A 22,119-nucleotide genomic window follows, 5' to 3' on the forward strand; every position below is an offset into this window, starting at 1 on the left:
CAAAGCGGTAACTTTTACTTATAAAACTTCTCAAATACCGGTAGGATATTGAAGTACGAATCACTACACGTCGAATTCGACAAAATCCTGATGGCTACAAACTGCCTACAGTGAATAAAACCGCTAAAGTAACCATTGCTTAAGAAGCACCATTCTATTATAGTGTTAAAATTTTACACATTTTCAAATTAAACAATATTGTTGAAAATTTTTCAACTATAATTGTGGTAATTTTTAATCACGTGACAATAAATTACCAAAATGTTGTGCATTTTTAAAATATTTTTTAAATTAAACAACTAAAATAGTCGATTTTGCACTATTATAGTAGTAAAATTTTACACGTTTTGTTACTGTGTTGAATATTTTTCCTCTTTAATAAAGAAAATTATTAATTATTAGCTAACATTGAAGTCAAGATATCTATTTGGGTTTTTATTATGAACATTATTTTCCAATTAATTTTATTTTCGAACGTTTTCACACAATTTTGTAAGTGTCAGGGGTGCAGTATGGTTACTTTTCAACAGAATATCATTAAGAATTTTGAGATTTTCTCACTGTCTCGAATGGATAAAAAGAAAAAGAGACTACAAAGGAATTTTTTTCTTTCTCTTTCTGTATTCTATTGTAAATCACTGAGAGAAATCCGTAAAAGTTAAAATAACATTCCGGAAATGTTAATTTTACCCTGCAGATCCAAAATCGGTGTAAATATTACCCTTTTTAGGTGTGTTATGGGTTAAAGTTACCCTTCTTTCATGTTAACCCTCTAACGGTGTTTTCTTTAATATGCGAAAAAAAGTTCTAAAACAATGTTTTCTAGGTTAATTATGATCCAATAAAGTCGAAAAAATCATCCATTCTTCATTATTTCTTTTACTTTAGGCGCTAGGTGAGAAAATATAAAAATTTTTTGAAACTCTTTTTGCTTCTAAAATTCACATTTTTAGTTTTTTCAAATTTTTTAAATAAAATATACAAAGTAGAATGACATATCTTTCAGTAAAAAATAAATTTATTTTAGTCAGATAACTTTAAATCGGTATTTTTATGGAAATTGAAAATGAGTTTTTTTGCACTAATATTTTTAGTTGCTTTTTCTCTAACCTGTCACACAAAACTGGGAATAGCAACCAAACGAAGAGTCAAAATGAGTTCAAAGAGATGTTTATAAGACTATTACCGAGGACACTATAGCACTTTTAAATAAATAAAACCTTTATTGTCGCTGTAAATGTGATTTTTGTGAAGACCGCCTGGAGGCGGTCTTCACAAATTAGAGGGTTAATTTTACCATTAAAAATGTGTAAAATTAACATTAAAAAAGATATATTTTTGCACCTAAAAAGTTTTAGTTATGAGGAAAAAAAAGTTAATCGCACCCCTGTTTTTTTCTCAGTGTAGAGAATCTCCGGTATAATCACCTAATTACCGATACTGGCCTTCCCATTTCAATCGATCCGAATGAAAAGTCCCAGGAATTGAGAGATGCCTTTTCTCCTTTTGTTCCAGGACTGGTGACATGGTGGATGTGATTTCGATGCGTCTGCAGGAGGCATATGCCTTCGGCTGGGGCGATGGTGGTCAGAGAGTCGAGGAACGTCCGACCTTTGACTTTCTGCGGCGTTTTGGGGAACAGCAGCGCCGGAAGCGTGCCCAGGAGGTGGAAACGGACAAACGTACACGCGAAACGAGTTTGTATGAGATCAAGGAATCAGCCATGCAAGTTCCAACCCCACCCCATCGTGTTCCCCAGGGATTGGCTTGTCGCTACTGTGTTCCCGGATCGGAGATTCAGCTGGATCCGCATGAGCGTCGACGGGATGTGATAGATGTCCTGCGTACGACTCAGCATGCAAATCAGGGCCCGAATCAGAGTTACTTGGATTGGGCTACGTGGTTTCCCATCCTGGCCCAGTGTCTGCGCGTGAAGAAGTACGTGTTTCCGGAAGTGTCTCCGAAAGTGCTGGAGGATGAACGTGTTCGGAGTGCTATTGATCAGGCGGCTGTGCAGTCGGTGAGGGAGGAACGTCAGGCAGCTGAAGCCCAGGGAAGGCCATTCAATGACACAGAAACCTACACGGAAATGCTGGAGAGGCACAATAAGCGTGCGAAGAAAGTCATGCTGGACATGAGATCGAAACTCTCCAATGTCCTTCTGCAGATCACATCGTGGTTGGTTTACAAGATTCTACCGTGCTTCCTGACCGGAGCCGTTGCCCATCCGGCACAGATTGAAATGCTTAAAGCTGCCTCGAGTCGTTCTCCGGGGACTCCATTGATTTTTTTGCCACTGCACAGAAGCCATTTGGATTATGTTTTGGTGACTTTTATGCTGTTGAACAATGATTTGAAGGTTCCTGTGATTGCGGCGGGAAATAATTTGAGGATACCATTTTTTGGGGAAGCTCTGAGAGGCTTAGGAGCATTCTACATCAAACGCAAAATTGACCCGATTACAGGGAAGAAGGATATTGTCTATAGGGCAATTCTGCATTCGTATCTGCAGCATTGCCTGACGGCCGGACACAATGCGGAATTTTTCATTGAGGGCGGAAGGACGAGAACGGGAAAACCGTGTATTCCGAAGAGTGGAATTTTGTCGGTCGTTGTGGAGGCTTTTATGGAAAAGGCAGTTCCGGATGTGCTCCTTGTGCCAGTTTCTGTGAACTATGAGCGTCTGGTGGATGGAAATTTCGTGGCGGAGCATTTGGGTCAGAGAAAACCACCGGAAACTTTCACATCAGCCATTTCGGCCATCTGGAAGGCGGTCAAATCGAATTACGGCCTCATGAGGATTGATTTCAATGAACCATTCTCCCTCCGGGAACTCGTGGAGGCCTTCAAGCGAACACAGGAACGAGAATTGCCTCGAACGGAACCCGGAGACAGACTCCTGCAACAAACGAAATCCTCAACATCCCTCTATGGCACTGACATCGTTCAGGAGGATCACCGAGGATTGGTGGACAGCATAGCTCGTCATGTTGTCTATGATTGTGCCAGTGCAACGAGTGTAATGTCCACAAATGCCGTAACATTCCTCCTGCTCACCCAATTCCGTCGTGGAGTCACAATAAGTGTTCTGGCCAGAGCTCTCGATCGTCTCCGGGACAATCTGCACGGGCTGAAGGATATGGGCTTCACGGGAGATTCAGAAGCGATTATTGAGTACGTGGTGACTCTTCTGGGCAAGCAACTGATCACCCTGGACAAAATCAATGGCGAAATGTTCATAAAGCCAATCAACACGGTTCCGGCCATGCTAGAATTGGCCTACTATGCCAACACTCTAATGCCCTTCTATGCCTTGGAATCGGTAGTGACGGCAGCGATATATGCTCTGCTTCCGGACAAGGAGATGGGATTGGAAGAGAAGGTGACAGTGCTTGAAGAGGAACTGCTGGAACTGTGCCACAGATTCTGTGATATCCTCCGTTATGAATTCATATTGAACAAACCGTGCCAGGATCTGCATTCTCTCCTCCATGAGACACTCCAGAAGATGCAAGATAGAGATCTGATAAGTATTCCAAAGGTAAGTGTCCTAGATGATTCTATCCATGATTTCCATATCTCATTTACTCCATTTCTTGCAAATATTCAGTGTAAACGCAAGTAAAGACTTGGAGTTCTTGGTCGGTTGAACTGATTTATTGCCAAAAATCGATCACCTTTTATACACAAATTTTGCTTACACTAACAATTTGATTATTGAGGGGAAACTGGAAATATTGGGAAAATTGTGGGGAAATCTTAGATATTGCCGGAATTTATACTGTTTACATTCATATAAACTAGCCGTTAATTAATATCACAATATATATTTTGGTCTTATGCCTTATGCTTTATTTCTTGATCTTGCAATATAAATCTTATTACTACTAAATTTTATTATACTCTTAATACATATGATCAGGAGGGTAACATTAGCTCTGAAAAATGCGACCAGTTTTAGTATAAAATTTTCGCTGTTTTCGTACACATTTCACGAGATATCTCCGAAACTACGTAGGTTGCCAATTTGAGGTTTTCGGTTGCCCATTTCATATTAAATTGCCTTTTATTTTGTATTTATATTTATTGCTAATTCATTCCACAATGACAGAAAACACCGGATAAACTCCAAAGTTTTTCCGGCACGCTAGAAACATATGCCCCTGCATATGATATTATATAGCATTACATTCGTAGTATTATATGTTAATAATTCTAATATCTGTTCATCTACTGAACATTCAGTGAATTTTGAAATTTAAAATACCCTTTTGAAGGTTATGTTCGACATAATCTCAAAAGAAATTCTTTCTGGAGGTTACAAACGACGCTAAGACGGCAATGACCACCTACCCTGTAGCCGATCGGCCGCAAAGTTTCACAGTAATGGAAAAATCTATGGAATTTATCTCCTATTTTTCCACGTGAGCTTCCGGGGAAATAAAGGGTAATATTCCGTTTGGAATTCTGCGGAGCTTTTTTCGCGTGGATTTCCTTGAAAAAAAATCCGAAGTATTTTCTTGCAATTATCTAAGAACATTCTATGGAAATTGAAACAAAGTTTCCATTGAAAATTCCGAGTATATTTTCTGATATCTTTCCGGCCAAGATTCCATGGAAGTGAACGCGAGAATTCCGCAATTATTTTTCGGCCTAACGCTATAATTCTTGCAAGCTAGACATACTCAAATGAACGATATGGTAGCAATATTTTCAATTCAAAAGTAGAACAACTGAGTGTTCGTCTGATAGATGAACACTCTCCAAGTTCTAAGCTGCCAATTGGCACTGATCGTCCATATTTGTGGATGTTTTTTTTTGTGGAAATTCTCTATGAAAATTCCACGCCATTTTTAATCAATTTTTGGAATTATTTTGAAGAAAAATATACTTAAAAATCCACTGGAAAAGTCGTGGAATTCCGTAATATTAAACCACGGAAGCCACTAAGGCCGTTGCATGAAAATTTCTACGGAGATTTTCGTGGAAATAAAGAGGATTTTTCCCAATTTTTAAAGGGCTGACTGCCGATTATCCGCTAATAATCCGAAGGAAAAGCCGTGGAAATATTCATCAGAGAAAAGTCCATGGAAACTCGTGGATATTTCTTATTAGACGGCCCTATACAGAGTTCCACGAAAGTCCATGGAACGCTAGGAAGAAATTTAGCGTCAAATTCCATCTCGGAAACTTACGCGGATTTTGAGCGGTAACAATCCAGGGAACTCCACGCGGATTTTTAGCGGTAAAATCAGCGGACATGGCAGAAAAGGCTGCTGGAAATCCAGTGGAATCGCGGCGACCGTTGGCTATAGGGAAAATCAATTCTAACTAATTTAGGGTAGAATTTGGAAAGTCGGACACTTAAGAAAAGCACAAATTTGAATGCAATTTTAAGGTCATATATTTTTCCTTTTTTCGGTTCATGAGTTTCTCATTCTCAAAAGTCGGACAAAAATTGAAAAGTCGAACAAAAGGAGCTGGAAAATCGGACAAACTGAATACAGTAAACTCTCTCAATCGGGCATATGGGGCAAAATATCATCCAAATTATCGTAAGACATGTGGCATATGGTTCTCTCCACTCTCCTTGGTCCACTCCTATTTTCACTCTTCATTAATTATCTCCCGTCAGTTCTCCTCGAATGCTCTTATCATCTTTATGATGATGATATGCAGATGTACACGGTAAAAAATTTCGGCACATATTTGTTCCAAAAATTAGCTCGTCTACGGACACCACAATTTTTGCCACAATTTTGTTCATTTTACGAGACTCAAAAAGATAATATTAGTAACAAATTTGTTCCAAAGGACACCGAAACTTTTTGGAATAAATTTGTATCTTCTAGAAGAAACAAAAAGATACCCAATATTAGTAACGAATTTGTTCCAAAAAATAGCTCGTCCAGTATAAGGGACAGATAATCCTAACCGGCTTATGTGGGTGAGATTCTTAACATGAGCTAACTCGGAATGTATGCAAATTCGATTTAGAGCTGAAGTTGGGGAACGCCATTCAGTTTGAGTTTTTCCCACGCCATTGAGTTTTTCCTAATGCTTTATGATCAAATATAATAGTTCAGAGAAGAAAAAATTTTCCATTGCGTGAAAACTCGGAAAAACTCCGGGTCATATATGACCCTATTGTCCTCAAGGGAAGTGTACATACCATTATCAAAATCTATATCACGGGCTTTTTAAGAGTTTTTTTTGCTTGAAGTTACTAATTTGGCCAAAACCATGGCAAACTCGATTGTCTTGATGAACACTGTACTCCTGGTGTTCAAGGAATCTTCCTGGTAATCCCTTGAACAGTCTCTGTCACAATATTTTGAGTGGTATTTGGCAAAAATAAACTAATCCACATATTTATTCACACACAATACAATTGCACAATATGAAACGCTTGCAGAATACTCTAAAATATTGCAAAATATGTTATAATTCATCAGATATAAGATGAAATGTCCAGCAGCAAGATATTTTCCTTCTGGATTTCACAAAGAAAAGCAATGTCCCAACTGTCCCAATTACATTGTTAGTACGAAAACACTTTCATAAACTTTTCCCTTGCGGACAATAGGGTCATATATGACCCGGAAAATTTTAGACGCTTTTCTGGAAAATTGAGAGTAGTTTATTATATCAAAATATGCAATATACAATCTTTGGATATTCTATTTTGTATTTCTAAAGAACTTTTTGCTGAAAAAAATAAATTAATATAAAAAATGTTAAAAAAGAAAAGTCATTTCACAAAGTTCGAAATTAGTAATTTTTGATTTCAAATATTTTCTTTTCCTGAATATCTGGAGTCTTGAGAAAATTAGCCAAGAATCTTATATCCTTCTATTATGATGTCGTGCACAAACCGATAGATTTCAATTAATATAAATAGTCAAACAAAATTGTTTTTTCCCCGGGTCATATATGACCCTAATGACGCGAAAGATTTAAGAGGATTGTCGCACAGGTCCTTTCCCTAAATTTCGCTTACTTAATCCTGAACAGGCTAAATATTCTCAAGGATCAGCCTGAATCTATTTAATATTTAGACCTTGAATTCGAGAATTCCTTAAAGCTCGGGTTTGGCTCAATTGAAAATCACATTTCATAAGTAAATTTTATCTTTATCAGTAATTTTCTTTTTAACGCAGAAACTTACCTTTTGATGGTTTTTTTTTTTTGTGCAGAAAATCCACACAGAGGCTGAACTCGATGCAAAGCGGATGCACAGGAGACTTCTGCTGAACAATGACATTGATTCGGATGAGGAGGAATTTGTGCAGTGTGCACCGTTCAGAGATGACAATGTGGTTGTGATTAATATGAGTCAGAGGCATCATCATATCAATTCCATAGCAATTCTCGCGCCAATCGCTCGAACTTACCTCACAGTCGTCGACTACCTGCATCGGTTACTGGGAAATGCTCAGCTCGAGATTGAATTCATCAAGGGAGCCATTGCAGAGATCAGGCAGAAGTTTGACAACCAAGAATGTGAATTTGGTGAGTTTTTCTCTTGTCCCCAAAAAGAGAACGGCGCACTAAACATTAATGTTTTTCCAGGGGAATCTGTGTCAGTGGAGATGATCAAGAATTGCCTGAAGCTACTGGAGAAATGGTCAGTGGTTCAGGTTGAATGTGCCGGAGGAGTGAGACTTCTGTCCCTGACCCACCATTACAATTCATCGGCTGGAATTGAGGAGGTCTACCACAGGATACAGGCATTCAATTGCATCCACCATTTCAGTTTTGACTCCGATCGACCGTGAACAAATCGTTGACCTGAAAATTTCTCTTGCAATTCAATGCATTTAGTTTATTTCCTCATTTCACATGCCTTTTTCTTTTCCCCTTTCTTCCCCTCTTTTCATCTTTTACCCAAAAAATCATCAACATAAAATCCTTCACATTGAAATTTTTGAAATCAAGAAAGATTAGTGTACAAAAAGGTGTTTTTGCAGTGAAAATATAAAAAAATAAATTAATGATATAAATGAAAAAATTAAGGGCGTATTTTATTCTTCTTCTGGGTTGCGTAAGTTGTTTGAGAAAAACCAGAAATAAATAAAATTCGATAATTTTTCAATTTTGTCTCTTGTAACCAATTTTATAAAGATATTTGAGATGCTTGAGGTGCTTCAAATTAAAATTTGTCGTGTTTTTTTTTTGCTTTTCATCTGTTATGACAACTCTCCTTGGGCAATTTTAATTTAAAAAAATCGGAGGACCCAGGATTATGCATATTTTCAGAATCAAAGCTGCGCGAAATGAAGCACCCAGAAATTTTACATTCGCTCAGATTTCTTACGAATAATTTACAAAAACGCCGTAAAGTATGCAAAACATTTTTGGAACAAATTTTTCTATGCATATAGTAAGTTGGGGTAACTGGATCGTTTTCCGAAGAGTGCTACTTAAACGCTTGTTTTTGGACTGATGAAATTCTGTTTTACTTCTAAGTCGATAGAAGTATTCACTGTTTCATTCAGTGAATTAGTCATAAACGATCCAGATAGCGAAGTGCCCGGATTAGCACACTTGACTATATTCAATGTTAACTGATCATAAAATTTATTTTGGAATTTATTGCGTAAAAAATGTGCATAGAAGGGTATTTCATAAATTAGTTCCAATTGTTAGACAAACATGCATAATTTTCTGTGTATAATCCCAGGACCCTCTATACTTTAAAAATTTATTCTTTATTGCCACTACACACTAGAAGCGATTTTCGTAAAAAAAAACGACCCTTAAAAGTTTTTTAATACAATATAATGATAGGATAATTTATTTTTTTTTTAAAGATTACTCGTAGTGTGCATAGGCTTTTAAAATGGGAAACAGCAAAATACATAGAGTTCCGTTTTGAGTGACATTTTTTGAGACTGAAAAACACCCACGAATACACTGCCTGATCTAAGTCATACAGCACAATTGCATATCTGCAGGAGATTTTTTTTTAAAATAAGATACAGAAACGCCGTGATGTATGCAAAATGTTTTAGGCGCCATTTTTTGGCATGTTTTCAGAGCCAGCGGTTGATAAACGCATTTTAAATTTACCATTTGAAAAAATTGCATACATTCAGAGGCAACTCAAAAATTATTTTATAAATTAGCTCCCAATAGTAGGCAATTAATATGAACGTCGTTATCAGTTCGTTGCCTCTCAAAGCGGAACTCTCTGTTTTTCTCAATGCAGATCTGTAAAAGGGACATTCAATGGGTCAAGTGGTTTCTTACCAAAATTACATTTTATACTTTTCAATCACTTGCTGCATTTGCTTCGAAAAGCAAATAGATTCTGATTTAGTGTATATTTTGTCTCTATAAACGATAGGGACAAAAATAGCCCAAAAATTTAAGTAATTTTTCTGACGATACCAATGTCTGATAATTTTCACTCTGACGAAAAATAATTATGTTTGAGTATTGTAGTTTCCTTTTACAAAATGGTTTTGCTTAAAAAAATTGTATAAGTATAAAAAATAATAAAAATAAATTTTCAATATGAGAATTTAAATATTCGTCATTTTTGAGCTTAAATATTTATCATATAGCAAATAGGTGGAGACTTGCAAAAAATATCCTAGATTCTTTCAACCTTCTACTTTGCAATTATGTAGATGTAGAGACATAAGAAAAAAATAGCTTTAGGTAAGTCAGGAAAAATTATTTTCTTTATGGGACACCGGTGTTTCAATCGTCCTTAAAGGGTTAAACATACAAGCCAAGTTACTTTTTCGCTCTATCGAGTACAATTTTTTTTTAGGATCAATAGTCTTTTCGTTTTTGGGATTTTTAAGCGCTCGGGTCGTCCAAATGTAGTGCACTTTACACTAATCGTTTTTTTTTTAACCCTTTAAGGACGATTGGGTCACCGGTGACCCAAAAATGAAATTTTTCCTACGATGTTCTAAAGTTATGCTTCGCACTAAAAAGTCGGAAAGTGTTTTTTTCTGACCCCCGTTTTTTGACCTTCTCGTCCTTAAAGGGTTAAAGCCTCTCACTAGAAATGATCACCGTAACAAACTTGTGATTCCTACTCTACTTAGAAGTAGAACTCATGATATTTTACTTACTGTTGGAATTTTTGTGAAACTAACTCATATATGAGTTGATCCCATTCTCATTATTCCACAAAGATTACTCATCACTTGAAATTAAAGGTATGTATAGTAAACTTTGCTCATTTGCGAAAAAATATATTTTGAAGTAAAAGTTTCAATGTTCTTATCAGAGAATAAAAAATGAGCTTTTTAAGTAAAATAAAGAGAAAATTAAAATGATTATCCTGTAAGGCAATTCTGTAACAATATGACAATGTCATATGACAAATTTTGGCAATAAATTCGGGAGCATAGGAAAACATTAAATGCCAATAAACAATAGAATAGGTATAGCAAGGAACTCTGCGAACCACTCATTAATTGATATGAGTCGTGTTTTTTAAGTTTTCCTCAAATTTATCGCATATAAAAATCTGTTTGACATTGTCATATGATAATGTCATGCTGCTACAGAATCGCTTTACTAGAAATGCGACAAATGTCAAGTCTAGTCGATGATTTCACTTGTAAACACCAAGACTTCCAAGGATCCATGGTCAGAAAACAATTTGAGAAGACTGAGACATTCTGGGTTGATTTCTAAAAGACTTTTGCTTCTTTTTAATATTATTAATTATTTATTTATCCTTTTTTCAACGCAATATTTACACAGAGAAATCTCTTTGTTCATTTCCCTCCCAAATAAATAACTTAAAAAAAATTATAGTTTCATTCAACAAAAGAATTTAAAAAAAATGTTTATCGGCAAAGAAATGCAAATAATAATCTCAGGAAAATTCTTGTTTTTTATAGCTCAAAAAAATGTTCTTTGGACCAAAAACAAGAGATAAAAAAATATTAGAGGGAATTAATTGTCAAATTGAACAAAGAGATTAAATTGTTTTTGTTTTAATAATGTACAAATCTCCTTCGACGGATGTCTGCAGAGTGGCACACCAAAATTTTTTTTTTTTGAGGATAATCTTGAGACAGGAATCCTTCCTTCAATTCCCACTTCTCCGCATTCAAAAGCAGATCAATTGGAAAATACGAAGGAAGGCATTTTGTGAGAAAAGAAAGGATTGTTCATAGAGTTGCTCAAGAAGGATTTCATTGGGATTTTGGAATTATTTTTTAAGGAAGATTCGCTGGGGATGGAAAAATATTGTTGATTTGAATTTGTATACACAGCAAATTCCCCATTGGATTAATTGGATGTCATCTGTTTCTCTCTCTCTGTCTCCGGAAATTCATTAATTATATCTTTTGTATGTTTTTTTGTAAAAAGAAACTTTAGGAGAAACCTGGAAATTTATAACATAAAAAATATCTTTGTTGTGTGGTTTTTTTTGCCTTAAAAACTAGCTTAAATCTTGATCGCCATCCAGAGAGATTATTTTTTCCAATTTTCTTGGGGAAATATTTTCTCTTATATTTTTTTTTTAATATTTAGTGTCTCTGGTATTATTTATATCACAATTATTTTATTGGTTTTTTTTAGTTTAAAATCAGAGATACTTTTGTTTTTATTATTTAAATAGATAATTTTAAATCCAAGTCCCTTTTTATCACTCGCGCTATTTTTTAAAGTCTTTGTCCTTTGTTTTTTTTTCTTATTCTTCCGCACTTAACACTTTTTATTTTTAAAAATTAGAGTCTCTAAAAATTAGTCCACGCACACTCTTTTGCAAAATGCATTTTTCTTTCAATGTTCTTTCTATAAATGTGAATTAAATTGTCCTTGAACGCGCGTTTGTCTCCATCCACCGTTGCTTCCCGCGCTGAAGCAGCTCCAGCATCTCCCAATCCTCTCCTCTGCCCTCTCTTCCAAATCCTCCAATTAAAATCTTCCCGCCTTGCAGCATTATTTATTTAACATTAATTTTCCCTCATTTTCTTTCCATCTCCCAGAGATGACGAATCTCTAACTCCTCTTCCTAACTCTCTTTTCCTTTTTTTTCTTAGATATTTCCAACGACATTCATGCTATTCTTGCAGTCAATTTGCGACTTGACCCCATCACTTATCACGAAGGTGAGTTCAAATGGTTCCAGCCACTCCGTGCATTTTGTTGTATTCTCAAAAGCCAGCGTTTTAGCGATATATTCCACAGGAATATTTATCCGATAGCTATTTATTTATTTATTTGTTTTTTTTTTCGAAATCGTACAACACCCATCAGCGAATTACCCCAACGGTCGGTATTTTTGTGTGTGCGCATGATTCACATTTGCAAGGATAATTTTTTTTTTTGGATTTTATTTGTGAAGGAGAAGTAGAAGTAGAAGATGGCATCAAGAGAGAGAATAAACAAAATTGCATATTATTACAAACAAAAAAATATAAATTTACAACAATAGGAAAATTGCTGAATTGTTTTTCATTTTTTTCTCTCAAGTCCACAGAAAGAAAAAAGTATTCTTTTTTTTTTTAAATAAGGCATCACGATGTAAAGAAATGGGGTTTAGGAAGAGAAAAACCTATGGTTATTAAATTAAAATTAATCAATTTAATTTAAGACGATTTTCTGTCTGAAATATCTCGTACAAAACACCATTTCCCCTTAATCCGAGACACATTCCCTAAGCAAAGACGCGAACTTGCCATCCAACTAACCTCAAAAATGGAAAAAATATATTTCGTAGTTGTTTGAAAATGTTTGTGAATTCCCACTGGAAACTTGCGAAACCATTTCCAGACGCTTTAACTTTGACAGAAGATTCAACACATTAAGTTCATATTTTTTTCTGAAGAGAATTACATAAATTTGCTCCTTGACTCTTCTAGAATGTTACTGTTTAGTGAAAATTCTTTAGATATAATTTGAAAACTTCTTAAATACAAGAAAAATACGCGAGCGTAAAATGTTTCAATTGGAAACAAATTAATCCAAATGGAGACAAGGAAAAGTTTCTAATTGGAGACAAACAGTTTAAGTGAAACCACGACGAAATGCTTTCAAAACCTTGTTGAGTTGCTTTTGATTACAGAATTTGTACTTATTCCTGGTCTTTTTTCCTTTCTCATCTAAAGCAATAAGAAAATCTCTCCAAAAAATCATATTTCCAGGATTTCCTTTTGAAGCATTTGCTTCAAAATTTAAGTAATTTATTTACAAACATTTACGAACAACTTTTACGAGTTTTTTCTCGTGTGCAGTTAGTTGTAAGACAAATTCGCGTCTGCTTAAAATTAGGATATACGCTATGGTGCTTGCTTCTCAAGCGATTGAAAGACTTCCACGTCCTCCAGTTTTGGTCACGACCAGGAGGAAGGCTATCCTTCAGTTCGACAAAATCTGATGGCAATATTTCTTTGCACAGATTGAGTCTGGTTTCTGGAGATTGGTCAAATGGTTTGACATAGTGGCAAAAGCTTCTGCGAGACTTCAGCCTAGCTCTTGGTTTTTTTTGTGACCATGGAGAAGATGCCTTGGTTCAGAAAGAACCTTGGACATCTCTCTACTGGAGATGCTTTGTCTCCTCACCCGTGGTGGAGCAATTCCTGCTAAGGGATAGAGTTTGTCCACCGGAGTGCTTTTTGAGCGACGATGATTTGCTTAGACGACTTCAATTGCGTACCAGTCGTCACATATTCGTTTGAAATGTGACTCCTCAGCAAACAAAATGAACTTTTAACCGCGTTTAAGAGAAGAATTCTACGGCTTTATTATGAAAGTCATTGAACAGGAATGTAATCCCAAGGAATTTTGAGTTTGTGCACAGAGAGGCGACAATCATAACCAGTGATTCCCAACTCCACCAATTACACTCCAAAAAGAGACAGGAAAAAATTCCTGCTTCCACCCAGGCTTGAACTGGGGACCTTTCGCTGTCTAGGCGAATGCTCTACCAATCGAGCTATGGGGGTACTGGCTCTGATAGTCTTTGGCACTGATCTCAACCAATTGCCATGTGCACTTCAATTTGTTTTCGACCCACTACGAGCCTTATTACGAGATGAAGTGCACATGGCAATTGGTTAAGATTAGAGGCAAAGACAATCAGAGCCAGTGTCTCCATAGCTCAGTTAGTAGAGCATTCGTCTAGACAGCGAAAGACCCTCAGTACAAGCCTGGGTGGAAACAGGAATTTTTCCCTGTCCCTATTTGGGTTAAATTTGTGGGTTGAGAATTACTGATTCTACGACTGATCTTTGGCCCCATAAATGAGGAGCATTGATTCCGGAGCCAATACAAAGCATGAGGTGAATAGGTTCCGATTCGCTGAACTCTGTTTGGCAAGGATAAGGACGAGCTTCCCTGAAAAAGTCTTTGGGGACGAAAATGCTCAGGGAAACGACGCCAAGCACAGTCTTACAGTTCATCTTAGACCACCCAGAAGTACCTTTCCCGTAATGTGGATGCTTCTTCCCAGCTTCCGGATTTTTTGGGCAAAGATGGTGCTTTTTATTACGTTTTATTGGATAAGAAAGTGTCCTTTTCCAGACACTTAGTCCTTTTGCACCGGGCGGTAATCGAATTTATAGCGAGAGTTAAACTGGGGATCTCACTAACAAATTACTGACTGGCGCTCTTACCATGAATCCATGAGACTGCACAAAGTACATTTCAACTGATTAATTTTAGAAGGATTATCGCTTGATATTTCTACTCGTTTTTAATGTGCAGCCATGGTACTATCCAATTAGGCTAAGAAATTTGGCCGCAGCTTGTGACCTTGTAATCCTATCAAGTGAATTGCTTTTTTTTTTAATTTTTCTCTGGGAATTGATCACCAAATGTAAGACGGCGGGGGATGCCATTGCATTAATTCGTGTACAAGCGTAAATATGGCAAGAATTTAGCAAGAGATGTTGGCAAAATGATTCATAATTCGTCTTTTTTGGAATAAAATCATCCATTTGATTGAGCTCGTACAACGCACCAATTTAGCACGTACAGCATACCATCAGAGACACTTTCTCATATTTTCAACAGAGGTGAATTTCCTCTGGAAGCGCCTCTTGTGACAAACTTATGAACTTTAGATATTCACAGAAGTTGTGGATAATTTTTAAAAGGTATAAATTTTTCTGAATTGAGATTAAAGTTCAGGGAAGTATGAAACTTGCCTATTTAAACCGTTCAAATCTTATAATTTATTTTTTTTTTTTAATTTGCATTAAAGGTTTCTCTCTTCCGCCACCCCAAAAATTCAACCTGAAAAAAAGTCTGCTTTATCACAGAATTATATTAGTTGTTACAATGAGAAATGAAATCAATCAGTCTCCCATTTCCACTCAAAAAATTCCAAATGTCAGAACTATAAATTCATTCACACCCAAAAATCGCCTATTTCATGCATAAAATGATACTTTTAAAATAGCATTTTTCATGAATTCATCTTCACTCATCTCATTCACGCATTTTCTCCCCAACAATTTATACTTTTTGTTTTGGAGAGATATGAAAGAATGATGAGTATGAGAGCCAAAAAAATATAGAGAGCTAGAGGCAATATTGGAAAAAGAGAAAATATACCAACAAAAAAAATACAGAATAAATATTATATATAAAAAAAAGGAACTTTACGTACGCTTTGATAATATTCTTAAGTGCCAGCTTGCGTTCCCTATCGACAAACCAGTCAATTAGGTAGCCAGCCATAAGGGGAGCGGATTTGTATAATTGGAAAAATTTGCAATAGTTACCCAGAGCCCATGACGTTCTTAATTCTAACGCATGGGCTACGGATATATTTTCACGCATTTTCACTGTCAGAGATTTCAATATCGTGGTCAAGTCTGCAAAGTAAAAGAAAAATGGCCTTTCAGTTGATGATTTCTGCTTCAGGAGGGAAAGAGGAGGGAAAAAGGGAAAATAATTGCTACTCACCGAGTGTGTTTTTCGTGAAGATGTAGTAGAGTATCCGATATGCGGTGAATTCTAAACAATTTTCACCCCCAACCTCACCATAAAGCATCTTCAATTGCGTCTGACACTGATTAAATTCCTCATGATCACCCTTTTCCATTGCTATTCTAGCGTGTGTCTCATAAACTTCCACCGTAAAACCATCGCGAATCCCTTGAACCTGTGTAAAGTATACAAAAAAAATTCTTATTAGAAATTCAAGGTAGCCTCCTCTCTGAATTATTTTTCAATTGATTTGAAGATTGTAAAGATTAAGACCTGGGAATAATTCTAATAGTTAGAATATTTTTCAAAGATCATGTACATTGAACATATGGTATATTAATGAATTTTTCCTATTTTGTTTAGCCATTCTAAATCTTAATATCTAAAACAAAACTATCATTGTGAGACTAAAAACGTCAGATCTGAAGGAATCAGAAACGAAAAATTCGCATTATAACCATTCTGAAAAGAGTTTTGTGTAATATCGGGAAACAGCATCCTGTTCTAATGTCTCGACTTCAAATAGGAAGCAGTATACATAATTTGCTTTTATTGCAACTTGTTATTGGGCTACAGATTAAACAATAAGAGATATCAATTTTCGATAATCGGTGACCCCTATAAAAAAGAATTAATCTACAGAGATTTTCCTTCGGTTTTCCTACAAGCCCCCCCCCCTTCCTTGCCCAATAAAACTTTGCGAACTTAGGAGTGGCCCAGGTGAACAATTTTATCTATAATGGCCTCTACACACTAGTAGAAATTTCTTTAAAAAATGCATTTTAAAAGAAAATTTCCCCTAGGGTAAATGCCCTAATTCAAAACCATTTTCAGACGCTTTAACTTTGACAGAACACCACATTAAATTCATATCTTTTCTAGAGAATTACATAAATTTGCTCCTTGTCTTTTCTAGAATGTTACTATTTAGTGAAAATTCTTTAGATATAATTTGAAAACTTCTTTAATATAAAGAAGGGGCTGAAGATCTTTGCAAAATGCTCGAACTCACGATATAGAGGTCTACTAGAGATCACTATTTTGACTTTCAAAAATTCAAGATGCCGATTTTTTTTAGGTCATGAACGAAATGTTCGCCTGGACCACCTCTAAAACATATTCAAAAATAAAAGAAATCGTAGGAGCCGTTTTCGAGAAAACCAAAAAACATGGTTTTGGAGGATAGAGAGGGGTAAGAGGAAAATAAAAAAAATATCTAGATATCGTTTTTTTTTATTGGGGGTCATTGAAGATCGGAACTTGATATCTCTTACCGTTTAAGCTCTAGGACGATGCTAAGTTGAAAAAAGTCGATTATATAACTGCTTTCTCTTTGAGTTCTAGCAGTAATATTTCTCCGAATAGGGATGTATAATTTTTATAATCATCTGACTTAACTTTAATTTTTAATTGAAAATTTTCTTCATTAAAAATAATAAAAAAAAGTTTTGAGAAAGATATCCTCTCTTGGGTATAAAACAGACCTGTGCTCGTTAAAAGTCGTGTATCGGAAATTTTGTTTTGATAATTTTAATGGAAATTACAGATAGCCATACTGGTAACACTAATCCCGCTCATTTACGGTGCCATGATAAATATTTTGCGCCAAAAAGGCATAACAGAAATAAAAGCTCACATAGAAAGAAATTGTCTTCTTGATATATTTGTCGGAAGACGGATCGCTCTTCACTACATACCCTTTTACTTGAATCTTGCAGAAATATAAAGAAATCAAATGTAAATATCTATCACTTCAAATGGAAAGTTCTTAAATCGCGCGAAATTCAAGTGTGAGAGAGAGATAGAGAGACACACATAATTCAATTGACAAACGTCTGGCGGCGCTGCGGTTGCAAAAAATCTCTGAAATGCGACAAAATATTTTCTTCTTTATTTTATGCTTCTGAGCAGGTCGTGTCCCTTCTTGTGATATGTACTTTTGCATTCCTTATTAATCAAAATAGTGTTGTACAAAAGGGTTTTTCTCAAACCTATCCTGAATTTTGGGACAGCTCAAAAGAATGAGTCTTCCAGCTCACAATTTCATCCCAATGTTTTTGTTGTAATATCGACAATTATTCACAATTAACCCAAATAACTGTTTTCAAATAAATTATTAACACTTTAAAATCCGAGCTAAAAAATCACGTAAAATACCAAACTGGCATAAAATGCCAGTGCAGATATTCTCCACAAAAAAAAGACAATTTTTCAATAGTTTTTCGTTCCGTAAGACTTCTACAGCAGTTTTAGGACTCATAAATTATTTTTTCAATAAATAGATTCCCATTTTTCTTGTCATTTTTATATACATTTTTTATGAAAATTGACAACAAATGCCAAAGTGAATTTTTACAGATTTTCGTAGCAAAAAGGCAATTTCTATTGAATTTCCCTTTTCCTAGCAATTTGGCAAGAATCTTAGAACTCATATCTATATATTTTCCTATAAAATTTTCAAATTCTCATGTATAGTTTGTGCTTTTGTTTAAGAAAATTTTATGTGAAATTCCAACTGGTTATCGAAAAAGAAAAACAAAGCGAAAAGTGAATTTTCACCTTATTAGGTGAGATTCTTAACAATCTCACCTACTATAATCCTAACAAAATTTCATGTCGTCCGATCGCGCTCAAACTTGGTTTTTTTTACATTACCATTAGGTCTTATATTACTTAATTTTTAATAATTATTTTAACATTTTCACGTATTTTTTGCGATTTTTTCGAATCGTAACAAAACTCAAAAATATTAACATTTTTTAGGTTATGTATTATAAGCCATTCAAACGCCCATTTCGAATACCAACTCCATATAAAAAAAGTGGCATTTTACGCCATTTTGGTATTCTACGCCCATTTTTTGTTTTTTTTCTCAATTTTTTAAATAATAAAAAAGTTAATAACTATTTTTTTCTACCAAACGAATGCGAATTGAATTCTCTATACATTAGTGTTATCACTTTAGTATAATATTGAATGGAATTTCTACTATGAAGCTCCAAACTTAAAATTGGAGTAAAATGCCACTTTGGGTTTTAAAGTGTTTCCTGTGAAAATGACTTAACTCTAAGGAATTAAACAATTTTCGCATTAAGGACGATTGGTACACCGGTGTCCCATAAAGAAAATAATTTTTCCTGACTACCTAAAGTTAATTTTTTTCTTATGTCTGTACATAATTGTAAAGTAGAAGGTTGAAGGAATCTAGAATATTTTTTGCAAGTCTCTAGCTATTTGCTATGTAGTAAATATTTAAGCTCAAAAAAGGCAAATTTTTAAATTCTCAAATTCATAACTGATTTTATTTATTTTTTATACTTCCAATTTTTTTAATCAAAACCCTTTTGGCAATAAAAACTACAATACTCTTACGTAATATTTTTCATTAAAGCGAAAAATATTATTCATTGGTATTGTCCGAAAAATTAATCAAATTTTTGGGCTATTTTTGTCCCTATCGTTCATAGAAACACAAAATACATCGAATCAGACTCTGTTGGACTTTCCAAGGTTAGATGTAAGACTTATCATTGATTATGTTTCTCAGTTTATATTTTTGTTGTTGATTTTCAGTCTGTAAAAAGTGTCTCGTCGAATCGGGTTTTCTTGACTAATATTTCTCAGAATAAGGGCGTTTCATTTGTATAATCTTCTGACTTAATTTTTCTTTTTAATTAAAAATTTTCTTCATTAAAAGTAATAAAAAAAAAAAGTTGAGAAAGTTATCATCTCTTGAGTCTAATGGGGTTAAGCTCCATGAAGCATATGCTTCATGCGTGGACATACAATAAATCAGAATAATTCCAAAGCTATTTCAATTGCTGCAAAAATAGAAAAAATATTGGAAAATAGGATAAAAAGGCAGACTCACCGTTAAATCCTGCCGAATGGACTTGAGCTGATCACACGCATAGACATAGTCTTGCTTCTCCACCCATTTGGCCTTGACGCTGGCCAGTGAAATCTTGAGGACATCCACTGGCCTAACTTCATTGGGTGCCGGAGCCTTGGTCAGCCTTAAGAAAGACTTTTCCACATCCCTGCACGTGCCCACAATATGAATATCCGACAGATCAAAGCGATTCCCATCTTCAGCATCATCGACAAAAGGCCGACTGGCCGATGGCATATGAAGCTTCTTGCGCCTATTGAAGGGATTCACTACACTCACCACACTCGACTGTACGCTCGGTTTATTGAATCTGGCTGCACGCTGTTGCAACCTCTCGACATCCCCCTCAACAGCACCCCCTATCACGCCATTTTGCGAGTAGAAGGGGGCGCCACTTCTCCTGGGGGATCCACCCTTTTTACCCTTGCGCCCCTTTGTGCTCAGGGACAATTTGGGTGCTTTGCCCTTGCCCCGGTACGACGATGAAGCGTCACTGCTTGAGCTCGTGCTCCGGCGCTTTCGTCGTGGACTGACGGAGGAACTGCGTGACGAACGACGTTTCCGTGGTGAACGTGAACGCGACCGACTTATTCTGCTGCTGGCCTTTGAACCCAATCTCGCGCCCAAACTCTGCGAAATACCCTTCTTGGATTGATGATGATTCTGTGCCCCGGAAGCACCACTAGGCTTTTGGTATTGCGTTAGGAGACCAGCTACTGGTGGCCTCTGCACTAGCAATGTATTCCTTTCGCTGTGAACACTGGGAATGGGCTCATTGTCCCAATCTTTTGTCCACAATTCACCCTTATTGGCTGCTGCCGTTATCCGTCCCTTTAGGCAAATGCCAATTTGATCTTTATCGAAGTCCGTCTTGCACTTGGCATAGCACCGGGTGACGTAGTTATTGAGACTCTCTGGCCAGGCATCTGTGGGATTATTGAAGGGATTTGGCGGGATTGGTGTTGATTTCTTGGACACAGCCACGGCCGGAGGAGATGGGGCTTTGGGTGCTGCTGGCAGAGGTGGCGGAGGCTTGGATAGATCCGGTGTTATAATTGGTGGTGGAGGAGCTGGAGGAATTTGAGCATCATTGAATTGTTGTTTATTTTTGTTCTTCTTCCTCTTCTTCTTCTGTTGTCCATTGTTGAATTGTGGTTGCTGTCCATGCTGCTGCTGCTGCTGTTTCTGTTGATTTGCCGCTAGATGGCCCTGAAAGGGGCTCTGCTTCGTGGGGCGATTGATATTGAACCGAATAGGACCGAATTTGGACGGCTGCTGGGGCGGATTCCCACTGAAATAGGGCGCACGCGGATTGGAAAATGTAGGAGCTGGTGGTGGCGGTGGCCCCGCTGGCAATGGTGGATTGTCTTCCTGATGCTTATTCCCAAGATTTCCTCCACCCGCCTCATTTACAGCATTCCCAAAGCCCGGTGGTGCATTTGGCGTTCCCGTCTGAGGCTTACTGGGTTGCTGATAGTGCTGCTGCTGCAGGTATCCCTGCATGTGCTGGTAGTAGGCATTGTAGTATTGTGCATACTGAGGACTAAATCCCGTGGCACTGTACATATTGGGAAAATTGTACATCTGCCAGCCGGGATTTTGCTGCTGCTGCTGGGGCAACGGTGGTGGAGGCACGGAAGTATTCCCGAGATTTCCAGACAAAACTCCCGGACTCTGAGCCACGGTATTTGCTCCGGATGCTGATACATCAGCCATAGCGACTCTCCACACTTTACAACTTACCTTTCCTTGCGATCAAAATCAACGCAAAAATCGAAGACAAAAGTGGCCTGAAAGAAAATTTCCTAATTTATTGCGTGCCCCCTTTGGAATTCAAAATGGCGGACAAATGGGTCAAATGAGTCGTAGTGAAAATGCCAATTTCACCCCAAAATCCCATCAACTTACAGAATATTTCATACGCTGTCACTTCTACGCTACCCAATTCATACAATTAAACACTTTTATTTCAGATAAACCATTAATTAAGTAGGAAAAAATCAATTTTCACCCACGACAAAAAATTCACTGAAACAATGGCGTCACTGAAAACTCACATTGTGAAGTTGGCTACGATTCGCAGTAACAATAATTCCCGGTAGAGGGACAAGCAGATGAACCAACAAGGAAAAATTCGTTTTTCTGCTTTTGTAGTGGTGGTCGCCAGCATTTGAAAAACACATCGCCAAGATTGCTTTTTAACCTTTTTAAAGTCGATTTGTGATCAATAAAAATCGGTGTTAACATAAAGAAAATAGTTATTAGAATTAGTTTAGTGACATTGAATTGATTAAAAGCCGTGATTTGAT

At 36.4% G+C, this 22,119-nt stretch overlaps 2 protein-coding genes across 3 annotated transcripts in view; one reads left to right on the forward strand and one right to left on the reverse strand.

Annotated features, from left to right (window-relative positions):
- Positions 1–8,011, forward strand: part of LOC129799946 (glycerol-3-phosphate acyltransferase 1, mitochondrial) — a 41,838-nt gene extending 33,827 nt beyond the window's left edge. For both annotated transcript variants that reach the window (XM_055844256.1, XM_055844255.1), the window contains 3 exons: positions 1,516–3,541; positions 7,197–7,512; positions 7,573–8,011. In XM_055844256.1, the coding sequence (XP_055700231.1) occupies positions 1,526–3,541; positions 7,197–7,512; positions 7,573–7,778 (2,538 nt within the window). In that variant the 5' untranslated portion in view covers positions 1,516–1,525 and the 3' untranslated portion in view covers positions 7,779–8,011. The remainder of the gene's footprint in view (positions 1–1,515; positions 3,542–7,196; positions 7,513–7,572) is intronic.
- A 2,665-nt stretch (positions 8,012–10,676) lies between these two features.
- Positions 10,677–21,874, reverse strand: LOC129799947 (leukocyte receptor cluster member 8 homolog). The gene is made up of 5 exons (XM_055844257.1): positions 21,719–21,874; positions 19,790–21,600; positions 15,895–16,093; positions 15,596–15,803; positions 10,677–12,188 (listed from the first exon to the last, which is right to left on the reverse strand). Exons 2-5 carry the CDS (start codon positions 21,524–21,526, stop codon positions 12,020–12,022), a joined length of 2,313 nt encoding a protein of 770 aa, XP_055700232.1. The 5' UTR covers positions 21,527–21,600; positions 21,719–21,874; the 3' UTR covers positions 10,677–12,019.
- Between the last annotated feature and the right edge of the window lie 245 nt (positions 21,875–22,119).

This window comes from Phlebotomus papatasi, chromosome 1 (assembly GCF_024763615.1).
Source record: "Phlebotomus papatasi isolate M1 chromosome 1, Ppap_2.1, whole genome shotgun sequence".
Lineage (NCBI taxonomy): Eukaryota > Metazoa > Arthropoda > Insecta > Diptera > Psychodidae > Phlebotomus > Phlebotomus papatasi.

Excerpts from the sequence above, each read along its gene's own strand:
- LOC129799947 (XM_055844257.1), bottom strand. The coding sequence starts at position 21,526 with ATGGCTGATGTATCAGCATCCGGAGCAAATACCGTGGCTCAGAGTCCG. Across the intron at positions 16,094-19,789 it reads CCATTCGGCAGGATTTAACG|GTTCAAGGGATTCGCGATGG; the intron begins GTGAGTCTGCCT and ends TACTTTACACAG. Across the intron at positions 15,804-15,894 it reads CTTCACGAAAAACACACTCG|ACTTGACCACGATATTGAAA; the intron begins GTGAGTAGCAAT and ends TTTACTTTGCAG.